The sequence below is a fragment of the Trichogramma pretiosum genome, unplaced genomic scaffold, assembly GCF_000599845.2.
Source record: "Trichogramma pretiosum strain Unisexual culture from Peru unplaced genomic scaffold, Tpre_2.0 scaffold6, whole genome shotgun sequence".
Taxonomy (NCBI): domain Eukaryota; kingdom Metazoa; phylum Arthropoda; class Insecta; order Hymenoptera; family Trichogrammatidae; genus Trichogramma; species Trichogramma pretiosum.
Window position 1 is genome coordinate 2,710,412 of NW_019641678.1, and position 14,135 is coordinate 2,724,546.

The 14,135-nt window shown below is 41.2% G+C and overlaps 3 protein-coding genes across 4 annotated transcripts; 2 read left to right on the plus strand and 1 right to left on the minus strand.

The window, feature by feature from the left end:
* Nucleotides 1–711: 711 nt before the first annotated feature.
* LOC106657840 (short/branched chain specific acyl-CoA dehydrogenase, mitochondrial) lies at nt 712–2,766 on the plus strand. The gene is made up of 3 exons (XM_014379522.2): nt 712–1,554; nt 1,626–2,183; nt 2,250–2,766. The coding sequence occupies exons 1-3, from the start codon at nt 1,165–1,167 to the stop codon at nt 2,535–2,537; spliced, it is 1,236 nt and encodes a 411-aa protein (XP_014235008.1). The 5' UTR covers nt 712–1,164; the 3' UTR covers nt 2,538–2,766.
* An 86-nt stretch (nt 2,767–2,852) lies between these two features.
* On the plus strand, nt 2,853–6,602 carry LOC106657839 (nuclear envelope integral membrane protein 1). Of its 2 annotated transcripts, XM_014379520.2 has the most exons (8): nt 2,853–3,194; nt 3,271–3,380; nt 3,457–3,682; nt 3,757–3,923; nt 4,004–4,219; nt 4,300–4,424; nt 4,671–4,832; nt 4,916–5,678. In XM_014379520.2, exons 1-8 carry the CDS (start codon nt 3,077–3,079, stop codon nt 5,052–5,054), a joined length of 1,263 nt encoding a protein of 420 aa, XP_014235006.1. In that variant the 5' UTR covers nt 2,853–3,076; the 3' UTR covers nt 5,055–5,678. The 2 variants fall into 2 exon arrangements, with proteins under 2 accessions (XP_014235006.1, XP_014235007.1); XM_014379521.2 differs by lacking the exons at nt 4,671–4,832; nt 4,916–5,678 and adding an exon at nt 6,332–6,602.
* Nucleotides 6,603–7,439: 837 nt separating this feature from the next.
* Nucleotides 7,440–8,463, minus strand: LOC106657802 (trypsin alpha-3-like). The gene is made up of 3 exons (XM_023460833.1): nt 8,356–8,463; nt 7,949–8,286; nt 7,440–7,883 (listed from the first exon to the last, which is right to left on the minus strand). Exons 1-3 carry the CDS (start codon nt 8,411–8,413, stop codon nt 7,455–7,457), a joined length of 825 nt encoding a protein of 274 aa, XP_023316601.1. The 5' UTR covers nt 8,414–8,463; the 3' UTR covers nt 7,440–7,454.
* Between the last annotated feature and the right edge of the window lie 5,672 nt (nt 8,464–14,135).

Sequence of the window (14,135 nt, forward strand, 5' to 3'; positions counted from 1 at the left end):
TTTTTTCACTTCCTCTGTGACTGCATAATTACTAATACTACAAGTTTTTGAATACGTTGTATTCTCTGATGTTTGTGTCGAAGATAAAAATACAAAACTCCCAGGGAGTTAGTGTAAATATTTCAGCACATATGAAAGCGCTATTGAATATGAAACTATATAGTAGACATTATAAACGAGTAAATATAGACCCTGTTTATGCAAAAAAAACGTGCCATATTCTACTGGAGAATTGAGAAAAAAGGTTTTATCAATGGTTCGAGATTAAAAACTGAGATCTGCACAGTTGACACTACATTATAGTTTTTAAATTATATATCAGTTGCGAAAAGCAAATAAATAAAAGAAGCAAAACACCGATAAGATTAGAAAAATGAAACATCGTTCAAATGGCTATTCATCCACATGAAGCCCAGAAAGAAAAATATATTTCTGAAGAGTCATTAATAACAAAGTAGGCGATAAGTAATTTTATCCGGAATAACATAAAAGTCGGGTGGAATTTGCTTATAAAGTAGCGAATCTTTGTAAACGTAAGAACGGGACGTACGTATGATTCCGAAGAAAAAAGTTGCCCATATGATTTAGTTGACTTTCTGACTAATTATACTTTATCAATGTTATATAAGTCAAAGCGGCATACTCAATAAACACAATGAAGTCCGTAATCAGAAATTATACGTCGTACAACATACAAGACGTATACACAGCTGTCAGTGGAATCGCAAGCGAAAGAAGAGCGTAATAGCGAGATTCTGGTTAGCTCGAAAGAAAAAGATGTGTTGAACTCGTCTCAAATCCGGTGAATTATTTGCATTATCGTGTTATTATTGATAGGAAAGGCAATCGGTTGTCGATCGCTGGGGATCGTTCGAGCTCTCGAGTATTTTTATGCGAAATTTCGATAAAGCGAAAAAGTGCAGCGAATCAAAGCGGCGGCTTACGTAGGCGACAATACGCGCATACTTGTTGCCGATCCGATAATACGAAAGAAGAAGCCTCCCATCGAGCTCGGAGCCGATTCGCACGAGCAGCGACGCTCGAAAACATACACATCGGCTCACTCGCGCTCGAACGAGCCTCGTCGCGTCCACGGCCGCCAAGCTCCCGCTCGCCGTGAAATTTCAACGGGCTCTCTCTCTCTCTCTCGTCACAGTCGTCAAGATGAACTCGCTGCGTAGGCTGTCGCGCGTTCTGTCGCGCCGGCTGCTCGAGCGCCAGATCCACTCGACGGCGCCGATGGGCCAGCACCTGCCCTTGAACTTCCTCAGCGAGGACGAGCTCATGATGAAGGAGACGGTGGGCAAGCTGGCGCGCGACGAGATCTACCCGATCGTCCGGAAAATGGACAAGGAGGGCAAGATCGACTCGGACCTCTTGAAGAAGCTCTTCGAGAACGGCTTGATGGGCTTGGAGGTGCCGAGCGAGTACGACGGCACGGGCTGCAATTTCCTCACGACCATTCTCGCGGTCGAGGAGCTGTCCAAGGTCGACGCCTCGGTCGGTGCCTTGGTCGACATACACAACACCCTCGTCAATTCGCTCGTCAAGAAGGTAACTTCACTTTCACCTCATTGAAATATTTCATTGAAATTATAATTTTGCTTCGCGATGGATGGGTGTAGGTGGCCAGCGAGGAGCAGAAAAAAAAGTACCTGCCGAAGCTGGCCAACGAGTACGCGGGCTCGTTCTGCCTGACCGAGCCGGGCGCCGGCTCCGACGCCTTCTCCCTCAAGACAGTGGCGAAGCGCGAGGGCTCCGATTACGTCATCAACGGCACCAAGATGTGGATCTCGAACTCGGACATAGCCGGGCTCTTTCTGGTGTTCGCCAACGCCGATCCGGCCAACGGCTACCGGGGCATCACGAGCTTCTTCGTGGAGCGCAACACGCCCGGCCTGAGCGTCGCCAAGCCCGAGGACAAGCTCGGCATCAAGGCCTCGGGCACCTGCATGGTGCACTTCGAGAACGTCCGCGTGCCCGAGAGCAACATCCTCGGCGAGTTCGGCAAGGGCTACAAGTACGCGGCGGGCTTCCTCAACGAGGGCCGCGTCGGCATCGGGGCCCAGATGATCGGCATCGCCCAGGGCGCCCTCGACGCCACCATACCCTACACCCTCGAGCGCAAACAGTTCGGCAAGCAGATATTCGAGTTCCAGTCGCTGCAGCATCAGATTGCCCAGGTACGTACACGCACCTAGACTCTGTGCGCGCCTTCCGATTGTGCTCACTATAATGGCCTGCTGCAGATCGCCATCGAAGTCGAAGCTGCCCGGCTTTTGGTCTACAACGCGGCCAGACTGGTCGACGCCAAAAAGGACGTGATGAAGGAAGCCGCCATGGCCAAGTATTACGCCTCGGAGATCGCCCAAAGAGTCACCTCCAAGTGCATCGATTTCATGGGTGGCGTCGGCTTCACCACCGATTTCCCCCACGAGAAGTTCTACCGAGACAGCAAGATCGGCACGATTTACGAGGGCACGAGCAACATGCAGCTCTCCACCGTAGCCAAGTGCATAAGGAGAGAGTATTCCTGAATCATTGACTAAATCTTACGCATTTTTGCGTAACTTTACTGCCACTTGTTAACGATACCAATTTATCATTGCTGCCTCGCATTTTTCATAACTTATCGTTCGAGTCACCCGACCATTTTTTCCCAAAGCTCATTTTCATACTTTCAACTCATAATTAAAACGATGAAATTTTCCAACCACCTTCTCTTACCTATTTATCTTCTTGTTATTCAATAAATTTGAAAAAACATTTATGACTAATAATTTTATTTATAACTGAACACCTATATCTACTTACTCTTCAACCAATTGCTTATTTTGGACACAATACTAGTTCAAAACTTTTCGATCGAGCACATTTTTATTGGCTCAGATTAATAAAGTGGCCCTTTCAAGCCAACGTGCGCCCTCTTACAATGGTGAACTGATTCTTCATTCCCGCGCACTGTTAAAAACAACTTGATGAAAAAATATCGCTCAAGCGTGGTGTATTTACCTTTCGAATTCAATGCCGCATCGGAGCTGAAAAAAGCATTTTCACTATCGCCCAGTGAATTTGAATGAAAAGCGTCCATGAAAATCCAAAGGTGACCATGAAATCCTCACTAGTATTACTTGTTCTATTTTTTGCATCGAGTATTAAATTTAACGAGGCTCTTATTCATGATCCTGAAATAGGTAAGAATTCTAACCTCTTTTATACGACTCATAATTAATTTTGTACCTGTGTTTTTTTGTATACTTTGATTTTCAGTTCATTTTATGGACCCAGGTGAATGGGTTGATAATGATAAGTCTGGCTTGCGCATTTTTTGCCACAATGCCAAGTCAAAGTATATTATTAATTTATGGAAAACCGTTATCGTGAGTTTTCAATTGATTAATATTAATTTTTATATGCTAATTACGCTATAATTATAACTATAAATGTTTGGTACAGATGACTTTGAAAACAAATTTAGAAAGCTATGAATTGTATGAAGGAAGTTCTCCGCATGAAGTTGTAGATAAACATGAAGAAAATCAGAGATATTGGCGGTTCAATTTGTTTAGTTCCAAAAAAAGCAAACAGTTTAGCATTAATCCATTTGAAAATAGTTGCATTGGGGTGTACATGAGCCCCAAAGGAAATCAATTTAAATACAAATTGATAATGACTCAAAATAGTATGTATAATATTTTATCAAAATCTAAAAATTTTAGTTCAATCTTACAGTGTTTAATCATACTATTTTTATAGCTATTGATTTATTCAAGATATCATTGACTGCAGTGGGTATATTCATGTTTTGGTATGCCAAAAAATTAAGTCGAAACACTCTCTTTTATTACATGAGTGGAATTAGCCTTGGAGTCACTTTATCAATTCTTATTTTGATTTATTTGTTGGGAAAACTATTTCCTAAAGTAAGTTACTTTTAAGTGTGGTAAAAATGGAGTTTATGGACAAAAAATTAATCAATTAATTATTTTTAATTTTTGCTTAGGGCAAGTTTATGTACTTAATGGTGGCTACTGGCTATACAATGAGTTTTTATGTGGCTCAAATACTATTAGAAAATGCTCAGATGATAGCTATGCAATATCGAGATTATGTTTTGTATTACATCCTATCTACAGCTCTGATAAGTTTTATAATTTGTTATCGAATTGGACCTGTTACCAATACTAGAACAAGAAATATCATTCAGTGGGCTCTGCAGGTATGTAAATTACACATTAATGTATACAGTTAATATTTATTACTAATTTTTCATTCACTAAAGTAATTCATGAATTTCAGATTGCTGGATTAGTGTGTGTTTATCACAGTAGTTACTTTAGAGAAGCATCAACATCACTTTGCATATTATTATTGGTACTCTACAATGTTCCAACCATATTTTACTACAAAAGTCGTGACTATTGGTAAGTTATTGTAATTGAGTGCAGAGATATTAAAAATACTTAAATTCCTACAATTTTGCATAATAATAATTTTTATAAGTTTTTATCTTAGCACTAAGAGTACATTATAAGTAATTATATTTTACTGGTTAGTGTAATCCTATAAATTATTTCATCTTTAAATCATAATTTTCATCACATTTTTGTGTGAAAATGACTTTTGATGAGTGTATTTACATTTGTTTCCTACTTCATCTGAATTATTAGGAAACAAATGTTTCCGGAACGTCGTCGTTTGCTAACTGATGATGAATACCGAAAAGAGGCAGTGATAGAAACTAAAAAAGCATTGGATGGACTTCAACAATTTTGTCATAGTCCACAATGTAATCCGTGGAAAACAGTTTTAACATTAAAAGATCCTATAAGGTAGGAAGATATTAATTTATTTTCAATGTTATTAAAATATATTTTAATTTTCTGCATATTATTTCACATTATTTATATATTAGGTTTGCCAGATTTATGGAAGGAAATAGTCACCTTTTAGAAAATGAATCTATGGAACATGATGCTGAATTAACTAAACTTATAGATGAATGTGATCTCACAGATGATGAAGAATACGATAATAGTAATTTTTCTTTCTAAATGTGACAATAATGCCATATTATTATTGTGTTTGAATTGTATATCAGCGTAATAATTGACTTGCTGTCTGTTTTTTGATCATGTTTTGAAGAGAATTTTATTTATGAATATGGTGACTTTTCTAGTTTACATAAAAAGTAGAAATGATATGAGTTTCGGGACAATACAAAAAAAATAATCCTCCAATCATACAATTTTAAAATACCAGCAAAAATAAAAGTCTTTTATTTTGCGTTATCATATGAAACACTTCGAAATGAATAGTAGGCCGCGAAAAACAGAAAAGTCTGAGGGTACGTGTAATTAGCGGCCGAGGCGAAGCCGAGGCCAATAAACACGTGCCCTGAGGCTTTCTGTTTTCGCGGCTTAGGCCTCTATACTATTCATATCCCGTGACTCGAAAATAGCTCTTCCCGTTTAGCACAGCGGCCGGGAAGTAGTCATTTTCGGGCCACTAGTATGAAAATTGAATTTGATTTAGTTACGGTACAATGAAATTAGTGTTTATAGAATTAGAAATATAATGTTGATCTTGCTTGTGAGGTGATATTTTGTAAAAATACTTGATAAGGCGACAATTGCAAGTATGACTTGCTGTTAATAAAATATTTATTTTCTCATAAATCAACAAGTATTTATTACCTTTTTTATTATTTATTTTTGATAACGCGAAAATTCAACGGAGAGTAACGATTTTTTGTTAATAAGAAATGTTAACAAAAAGTTATAGCTATTTTATTTATTAGCACTCGAGATATTTTGATCTATTTTCTTGAGTTAACTTTTACGAGATAGTCGCTCTTGCTGTTTTATCCCACGAGGCGATGCATTGCAGGTAAAATGTTAGAGTACACGCGAAAGATGGCGTCGGGAGTACGATGAATAAAGTTTCGACGATTCGAAATTGGTTCCTCAATGGTTATTTCAATGAACTGATGAAAAAATTCACGCAAAAAATTTCTTGCGTCCATTAAGTTCATTTAAATCGGTACTTTGCTTTATGAGCCGATCTTCAACCCAAATCAATAACTCGATTTTTTGTCGAACTTGTACATACGAATTTCGTATACGTGATGCACGGGTAATAAATGTACATACATGTGCGATTCACAACTTCATTGCGCCCATGTTTTATTTCCGAAAGTTGAACGAATTTCTTTCGCAGCGGCACGTGATTGGGCCTCGTCGATAATTTTCATTTTAATAGCGTGTAAATTTGACTGAAAAAAAGTAATTGACTCGACTGCTGATGAAATTAATTATCGTAATTGTTACAGGCGGAAGTTGGAGAAAATCGTGGGCTCATCATCGGTAGCTCGGCGTCCTCGAGTCGGAAGCAAGGTTAGCAACAATCGATATTGTTCGAGAAGAGCATGTCAATGAAGAGGCGATCTGGATCACGTATTCTCCGCGTCAATTTGCAAAAAAAAATCCGTCAACGCGTGCGTCTGCCTGCGTATACGTGATATGAGCGCATACACATGATACTCGTTTGTATATGATGTGTGGCTTGTTTTCACTTGTTAAATGCCATAAAATCGAATTATATATACACCGTTAAATATATACAAAAATATTTATGTATTTACTTTACCCACACTTGTCACCCGAATCTTGGTGTACATCCTGATTCTTAAGGTGATGATAATCTGTTTTAAAAAATTTTCTGACACAGTCAATACATGTGTCTCGCTGCGTAATTCTATACGACTGGCAAATTGGAAACGCAGATGAGCAGAAGGTATTATGACAGATACGCATGTGAGTTGAGTGTTTCTCATGTGTCAGGGCTCGGTTGCACTCTCGTGCCTTTAAATTTTCGATTTCGCTGAAAAACGTTCGCGATTATTGTTCGCTACTGCCATCGTAGGTGCAAATCAGCAGCTATCCCAGCTGGATAAAGTAGTCCCAGGGGCGCCTCACTATGAGTCGATGATTGCGTAGAACTTGGCTGCGTACACTTAATGACGAAAGGCACGCAAGGCGTAGAGCTACAATTTTCCAATTTGCGTTCAATCGTGTACATAGGTTTGCTCATCCAGCTATCCATTAAAAGTGCGCGATGCATACGAGGCTACGTAGCCGAAGCGCATTCATAAAGCGGCGTAGCCCTTGCACGTCATAATCGCCAGGCGCCACGACCTTGAGAGAAAAGCGAGCAGAGGATGCCTTTTTTTGTTGCCGCGGATCGATTAAATTTCGCGCGTAACTCGTGCGCGTCGACGCTCGCAAACACGCGAGTGTGTCTGCAGCCCTGCGCTTATTACGTACCCGTTGGCCAACCCTCGATACGTCGATCGCCCACGAGCAGATTCGCAATATTCGCTACGCATTAGACCAGTTCGACGAAGGTAAATCATTTATTTTATTTCAATCAAGGGCGCGCGTTACATGGTCAATTTACGAGTCTTCCTGGACCACGCAATCGATAAAGTCTTTGTAAGTCGAGACGCTGACGTAGATGCCGGGAACTGCGTCGTAGCCGCACTTTTTCGGCCCGGAGCTCAGCACGCCGACGACGCGGTCGCCTTGGACCAAAGGACTGCCGCTGTCGCCCTGACACACGCCGACCGGGACTATTTGCGTCGAGTCCCTCGGAGAGTTGGCACAAAAGTTCACCCGGTAGGCGGATCGATGCAGCTCCTGGCAATCGTTATTCTTCATGACGTTGACTCGGGTGTAGAGGAGCTTCGGCCCGAAGATCACGCGACCGTCCTTGCTGCCGAGGTGCGCGTAACCGGCTACTGTGCCGCTTGTCTCTGCCTCGGGCAGACTCGAGGCCAGCTTCAACTTGCTTACGCGGCTACTCTTGCCCAGTGGCTTGTCCAGCTGAAACATGTGCAACTGTAAAAAAACCCTATTCTTTGTTTTGTTTCCTACGCAGTGTAACGCACTTTGAGCACGGCTATGTCGCCGAGGTAATACTTGGTGATGAACGCAATATTGGTCAAAGTTTGAATGTGAGTCTTGCTGGGAATGTGGACTTTGAGGACTTTGGCGACTAGTCGTTCTTGGGACTCGTCGTCGTCTTCGTAACGCCACAGATTCGTCGTTCCTGCCAGAACCGACAGATGTTTCTTGTCTTTTTTAACGCAATGTGCCGCCGTGAGCACGTGCGAGTCGGCTATCAAGGCTCCGCTGCAAATGTACTGACCCTTGCGACGTATGACCACGTGATACTTGAAATCTTCCGGCCGAGCCTCTTCGCCGTTGTCCACGGGATGGCCGACGACTGGACAGAAGAATTATTTTTGGTATTCAAATAGAGTTTGAATAGAAAGCAGATTTTTCACACACACACCGTGCAAGCTTGAGACTAGCGCGAGCGAAACGAAAAACTCGATGAATAAGTTTTTCATTTTCACGACTTTATTGAAGTAGCGCAGAGCTGAGAAAATTATTCCAAGTAGTAAACGTTCGGAAAGGAAAAAAAAAGCGAACGAACGGAGAGTCCGCTAACCAGAGGAAAATCCCCACCGCGGTAAGATCGTGCTCGTTATGATTTCGGACACTTTCAAATGTCGCTGCGATTAATATAAAGCGTCGCTGTCGTGACTGTAGTTGCTGCATTTATGGGACGTACGTGTGTTGGCTGCTCTGGCTTCCGAAACGTTATGTATGCAACGATTGTGAGACCAATGAATGATAAACAATTACAAGATAAACAGCTCATACAAATCTCATTAATATACCATTAATTTACAACTTTCGATCGGTAAGCTTATTTTCCTCGTTTTCTCTTATTTGTAGCTGAAAAATTACATACGTGAAATAATATGTCAAAAGTCCTGAGAGAAGGTAGCACATCTTCAAATGAAATTTAGACTTAAACTATTAAACTTTAAAGGTGAAAGCGCCAAAATACATACTTTAATCAGGTTTGGCTTTTTCAAATTACGGATGCGCGTGAAAAGACAATTTTTTTGAGTCGGGCATGCCATTTTGTTCAAATTTTGTATAATGCTTACAATTATCGGACATTACGGATACTAGGCTCGGGGAAAAATTGATATCAATAAGTACAAGCATAAATTTCATTACAAGAGTTTATAAGTCTTGAGCAGTAGACAATATAGATTGAATTGGAGAAATTGGTCTCCAAAATATCAAAGTTGAGTTTTATTTCATCACGCATAGAAATACGACTGTATTGTATGGTACGAAGCGGCTACTTGAATCGCCGAGCGCACCAGCTGACACATAAGCGTCCAATGGCATATGCATTAGGATCTTGATTTTGCATCGCTACGAGTGGCACAATGTGTACAATAATGCGGACTATCCCGCAGCGCGTCAACGCACATATCCTCATCTCGCGGAGTCTTAATTAGCCAGTCTTATGACTACGAGTAAGTATATAATATAAGGGTTTGCCGCTGTGCTGCTTCACCGATACTGACGAAATGGAAAAAAGAAAAAGTTTCGACTCGCGATCGCGTTGGCGGTAGTGTCTGGTTTGATTTTATTTTGCTCTTTGCCCGAGTGCATATCAATCTCTGCGAGGGGTATGATGCAGCCGACGCGTCGGAATGTCTACATACATATGAGCGAATATAATATGTATATATGTGGCCAAGAGCTGAGGGCAAGTGCTTGCGTCTGTTGATTTTTCCACTAAAAGGATACATCTCTTTTTCGTTCTGGCTCTCTCTCGTGCGCGCTCGTCTTATGAGATGCTGATTGGCTGTGTCAGCGAGATACGCGTGTAGCTGCTGAGCTTCTCAAATCCATCCGGCATTGGCTCGATTTTCGCTTTTTGTTCGTTCAGCCTTTACCCGTGCACATGCCTGCGTACTTATAACTCAATAAGATTTTCATATATTATAATTCAACTTGTGCACGCGCTCTTCTTTGTGCAGCTCGATTTGCCTTGTCTCTATATGCGCGAATTCCTTCTTCTGAAAGTATAATTCAAACGTGACACGCCGTATTTGTATTTTCGTGAATATTTTTCTTGCAACTACTTTTAATTGAGTATCTAATGCAGCAAAAGTTCCAACGTCATCGAAACTCACGCGTACGCACGACTATACAGAAAATCCAAGTTTCGACAGTCATCGCGAGTCAAATGGAGCTGCAAACTGAGCGCCTATATAATCTCTATTATAAAGCTTCCTTTTACTTCTTTTCCCCCTCTCTGTGTGCACCAACGAAGCTATATAATAATATGCAGCATAATTTCAAGTGTGCTGGGGGTCTTTTTTTATCGATAACGACACTAGGGACGTGCGATGTTATTCAATTCCAAGACTCATTCGCAGACACGCCGAGGGAGGAAAATATCGATTACTCATGCGATGCATCTGCTTCGATGTTGAGTTTAAATTGATTGATCGAATCAAACGCTCGATTCTTTTTATCCAAGAGGCAACAAAATTTTCGGAAAATCCTGAAGAATTTAATAACTTTTCAACTTTAGGTTTTAACATTTTTTATAAATATTTATATTTTCAAAGTCTAAAAACGCTTTTCGTTTCTAGTCTTATTCATTATTACGAAAAATTGAAAGTATCGATAATATTTAATATTGGATTCACTAATAAACTTTAAAATTGTTTCAAACGACGAGAAACAATTAAATAGCTTCAGTATTGAGATCTAATCGTAACGTAGAAGAAGTTGCGCTTTTAGTATTTTTTTCAAGCCACAGAGCTTTTTAGCGATACGAAAATTGAGAATAGCAGTGGAAGTGGATATTTACGTGTTGCGCGTAGCCAGTTGCGTCGCGAGCGGCGCCAGTCACGCTGGCAATTACCTCCGCAACTCGGCGATCTGCGCATTTTTTCGATCGAATAATTCATGCACGACAGACGCAGACGATATGATTACACGTGTGTGGCTCGGATGAAGTTATTTGCTTTAGCTGGAGCAATTGTCGAAGCAAACGCCTAAGAAGCTCGAGACTCGAGCAGACTCGTCGACTTGATCGTTTGGCTTTTGCCTATACTCAAGCGCAGACTCCTCCCCCGGAGCTTGCGGTTCTCCACGCGCGACATACGTTTTTCTCGCATTTTCCTCCGGGAGCGAATTGCCTTTGCGCAGGCAGACGAGGTTTTCTGATACATATTATGTCGGTGCTTCGCTCGCCGATATAATCACGACGAAAATTGATAAGTAGGTCGAAACTTGATGCATATGCGAGGTCTTGGCAAGTATAAGTTGTAAGTGTAGTAGTGCACCGAATTGTAAGCTCCAATGTGTAGCAATAGCTGCACACAATGGCCACATAAATAATTTGCGCGAGCATAAACGAGCTTAAACGAGCATAAACTTATCAACATCGTGATTATTCAGTCACGTGTACGTTCGACGCGTATCGCGTAATTACATGCAGAAACTAGCGAGTATTACGTGAACTTGAAGACGCGAGAAAAGTATAATGGTGAAAATGGCATTCGATGTTTTGGCGGCGTCATCGAATCATCCTTGGGTGCAGTCGGTACTGCGCATATGTACTTAGATGTAATCAATATATATTACATGCGCGAGAATAACTTGAAAAGATGTTACGTATATATACGTTGGTGGTATCGATAATTGGCTGCCAACTGCACACATGTATCGATTACTGAGTTTGACAATTTGGAAAAGTCCGCACGAGAGGATGTTCTCTAAGCATTACGGCAAAAGTCACGGACATGGAGAAAGTTTTGTACGTCATTTTTTTCTTTTTTCGTTGTCAGTGAGCGTTGCCGGCGCTGCGTCGCTCTGCCACGGCCACCACTCGAGCCAAGAAGAAATCTTCATCGACACCCAATATCATTTGTTACCACGATTAATGATCATTGCTTGAGAGCTCGCGTACAGGCCCGCACTTACTTGACTTGTCTTCGTCCAACGTCCACCCTGGCAGTCGCCGATCCCTGTATATGCGAGCCCACACACACACACACACACACATATATACTACATTATATACATATGCAAGAGAAAGTCACGCACTCGAGCGCACACAAACTCACACTTGCAGCCTCTCTCAATTGCGCAATAGCTGCCTCACGCATTTATAATGTACTACTGGGCGCACACTTACACCGATATATCGAATACTTGGATACATCGAATTGACTTTTACAATTTTACGATTGCTTCTCACTGGTGCAATTCTTCCCTAGTTGCATCTGATAAGCCACGAGGGTGCAACATGAACATGCCCATTATATCTATGTTACTTTTTACTACAAAATTTTGGGGCTTATATCATTACAACAATTTAACAGATATTTCAGAAAGCTCAGACCTTGCTAGGAATTTTTTGGTGACCAAAGTCCACATCGAACTCAATCATATTTTGACTTTTATATCTTTCTTTCTATAGTATAACGAGGCTTACGAAGTGTTCCAACCGACTCTTTTAGAGTTTATGTTTTTTTTTTTTAAGTCAAATTGAGCTTGGATTTTTTAAATGTTATAGCAATAAACCTGAATTTTAGAAATACTTCAATTTCGTGCTTTTGAGAAAAGATGCCAGACAGTTCGTAAAATTTTGTAGGGATATTTGTAGCTGATGAGATTTATCAACAATGTACAAAAAATATACGCTGTGCACCTTTTTTTCTTGTCTGGTGAGTTTTGGAGATACAAGACAACCTACACTAATTTTGCTCCGATTTACGGTTTCTCTAGTATATGCAAAAGTATTACTTAGACTTGGATGCATTTACGAGATGAGAAATTAGCTTTTATAAAGGTAACTGGAAAAATTAGTGTGCATAGTTGAAACATTAGCTGACATCAACGGTCGATCTCCCTGCAGCAACTGGTTGAGCAAACATATTATAAAATGCGCAACTCCGTAATCTAAAAAAAGTGCTCATACTTATGCAGTTGTTAGTAGCAATTTAAAGGGCAATTTGAGCGGAGCTTTTAAAGCAGCTTATTTATTTATCAGCCTCGCACCGCTGCTGCACATCGTTGGCGCGCGTGCATACTATACATGAATAAGCCGCGTGCAGCCGAGAGTCACTGCAGCTGAGATTCCTCAAAGGTATATAGAGGGGAAGCATAAAAAGCGCCAAGGCAAAATATATAATTTCGAAGCTTAAAATTGATAATCCCACTTGGTCGTAGAGGCGAGTTTTAAGCGCGCACAGCAGCATCGGCTGGTATAGCAGCAATAACTCGCCGCGATAAAATCGCACAAAGAATATAAATTACTAATGTACTCGCGATCATTTGGATTAAGTCAACTCGCGCTGGCGCAAATCATAGCTCGAGTCCGCGGATAATTAGCCACGGGCAGCATTCGTCTATTAAAGAGCCCTTGTAAGTCAATACATTAGAAGCTGTAATAGAAAATAATAAGTTGCACCACCCGCGGAGAAAGTGTCCGGACACATATGTAGTCCATCGAGCAATAGTTGCGTGCGTTATATGCACATATATTCGCCGTTAGTCGCGTGCACTTATAATATATACATATCCGTGTACGGATCTTACGCAAGCTGCGAGAAACTGGCCTTTTTATTACGAGGCTCGCCCAGTGCACTGCGTTCCGCACCCGACGCGCGAAGCTATGATTTAGAGGGCGGTAGGCGCGCAACGCACCGCTCGCAGCCTGATTGAAGCCAGATTTACGGTACGACGCCGTCGCCCTCCGTGTTTGTATGCCCCATACCCCAAACAGACGTCTATGTCATCGGTTTGTTGAATTAGCGCTACATACTTGGAACAAGTGGATCAATGTTGAATACTTTTTTACGCTTTTTTGCAGGTGTTAAATTTCATCGACTCAAACTTCTGGAAAAAATGTATTATCGATTCTTTATGTGGCTTCCAGGCAAACTTCAAAATGAAAACAGTGTAATGCATGTATTCAATTTGTAAGCTCTATATAATATATTTTGAGCCCTGAACCGAGTTAGTTTTTGACATAACTGAGTCTGGATGCAAAAGCGTCGCTCATGAAATTAGGCTCATTTACTGCAGCGATGCAAAGAGTTGTAAAGCTCGATATTACGTAAGCATGCAGTTGTTGGCGCGAGCATTTAGAAATGAATTGATACGACAGGCGAGAAAAAGAGTTGGAGCAAAAAGAAGCCATCCGTCATTTCATTACGTTGTTGAGCCACGGCAACGGCT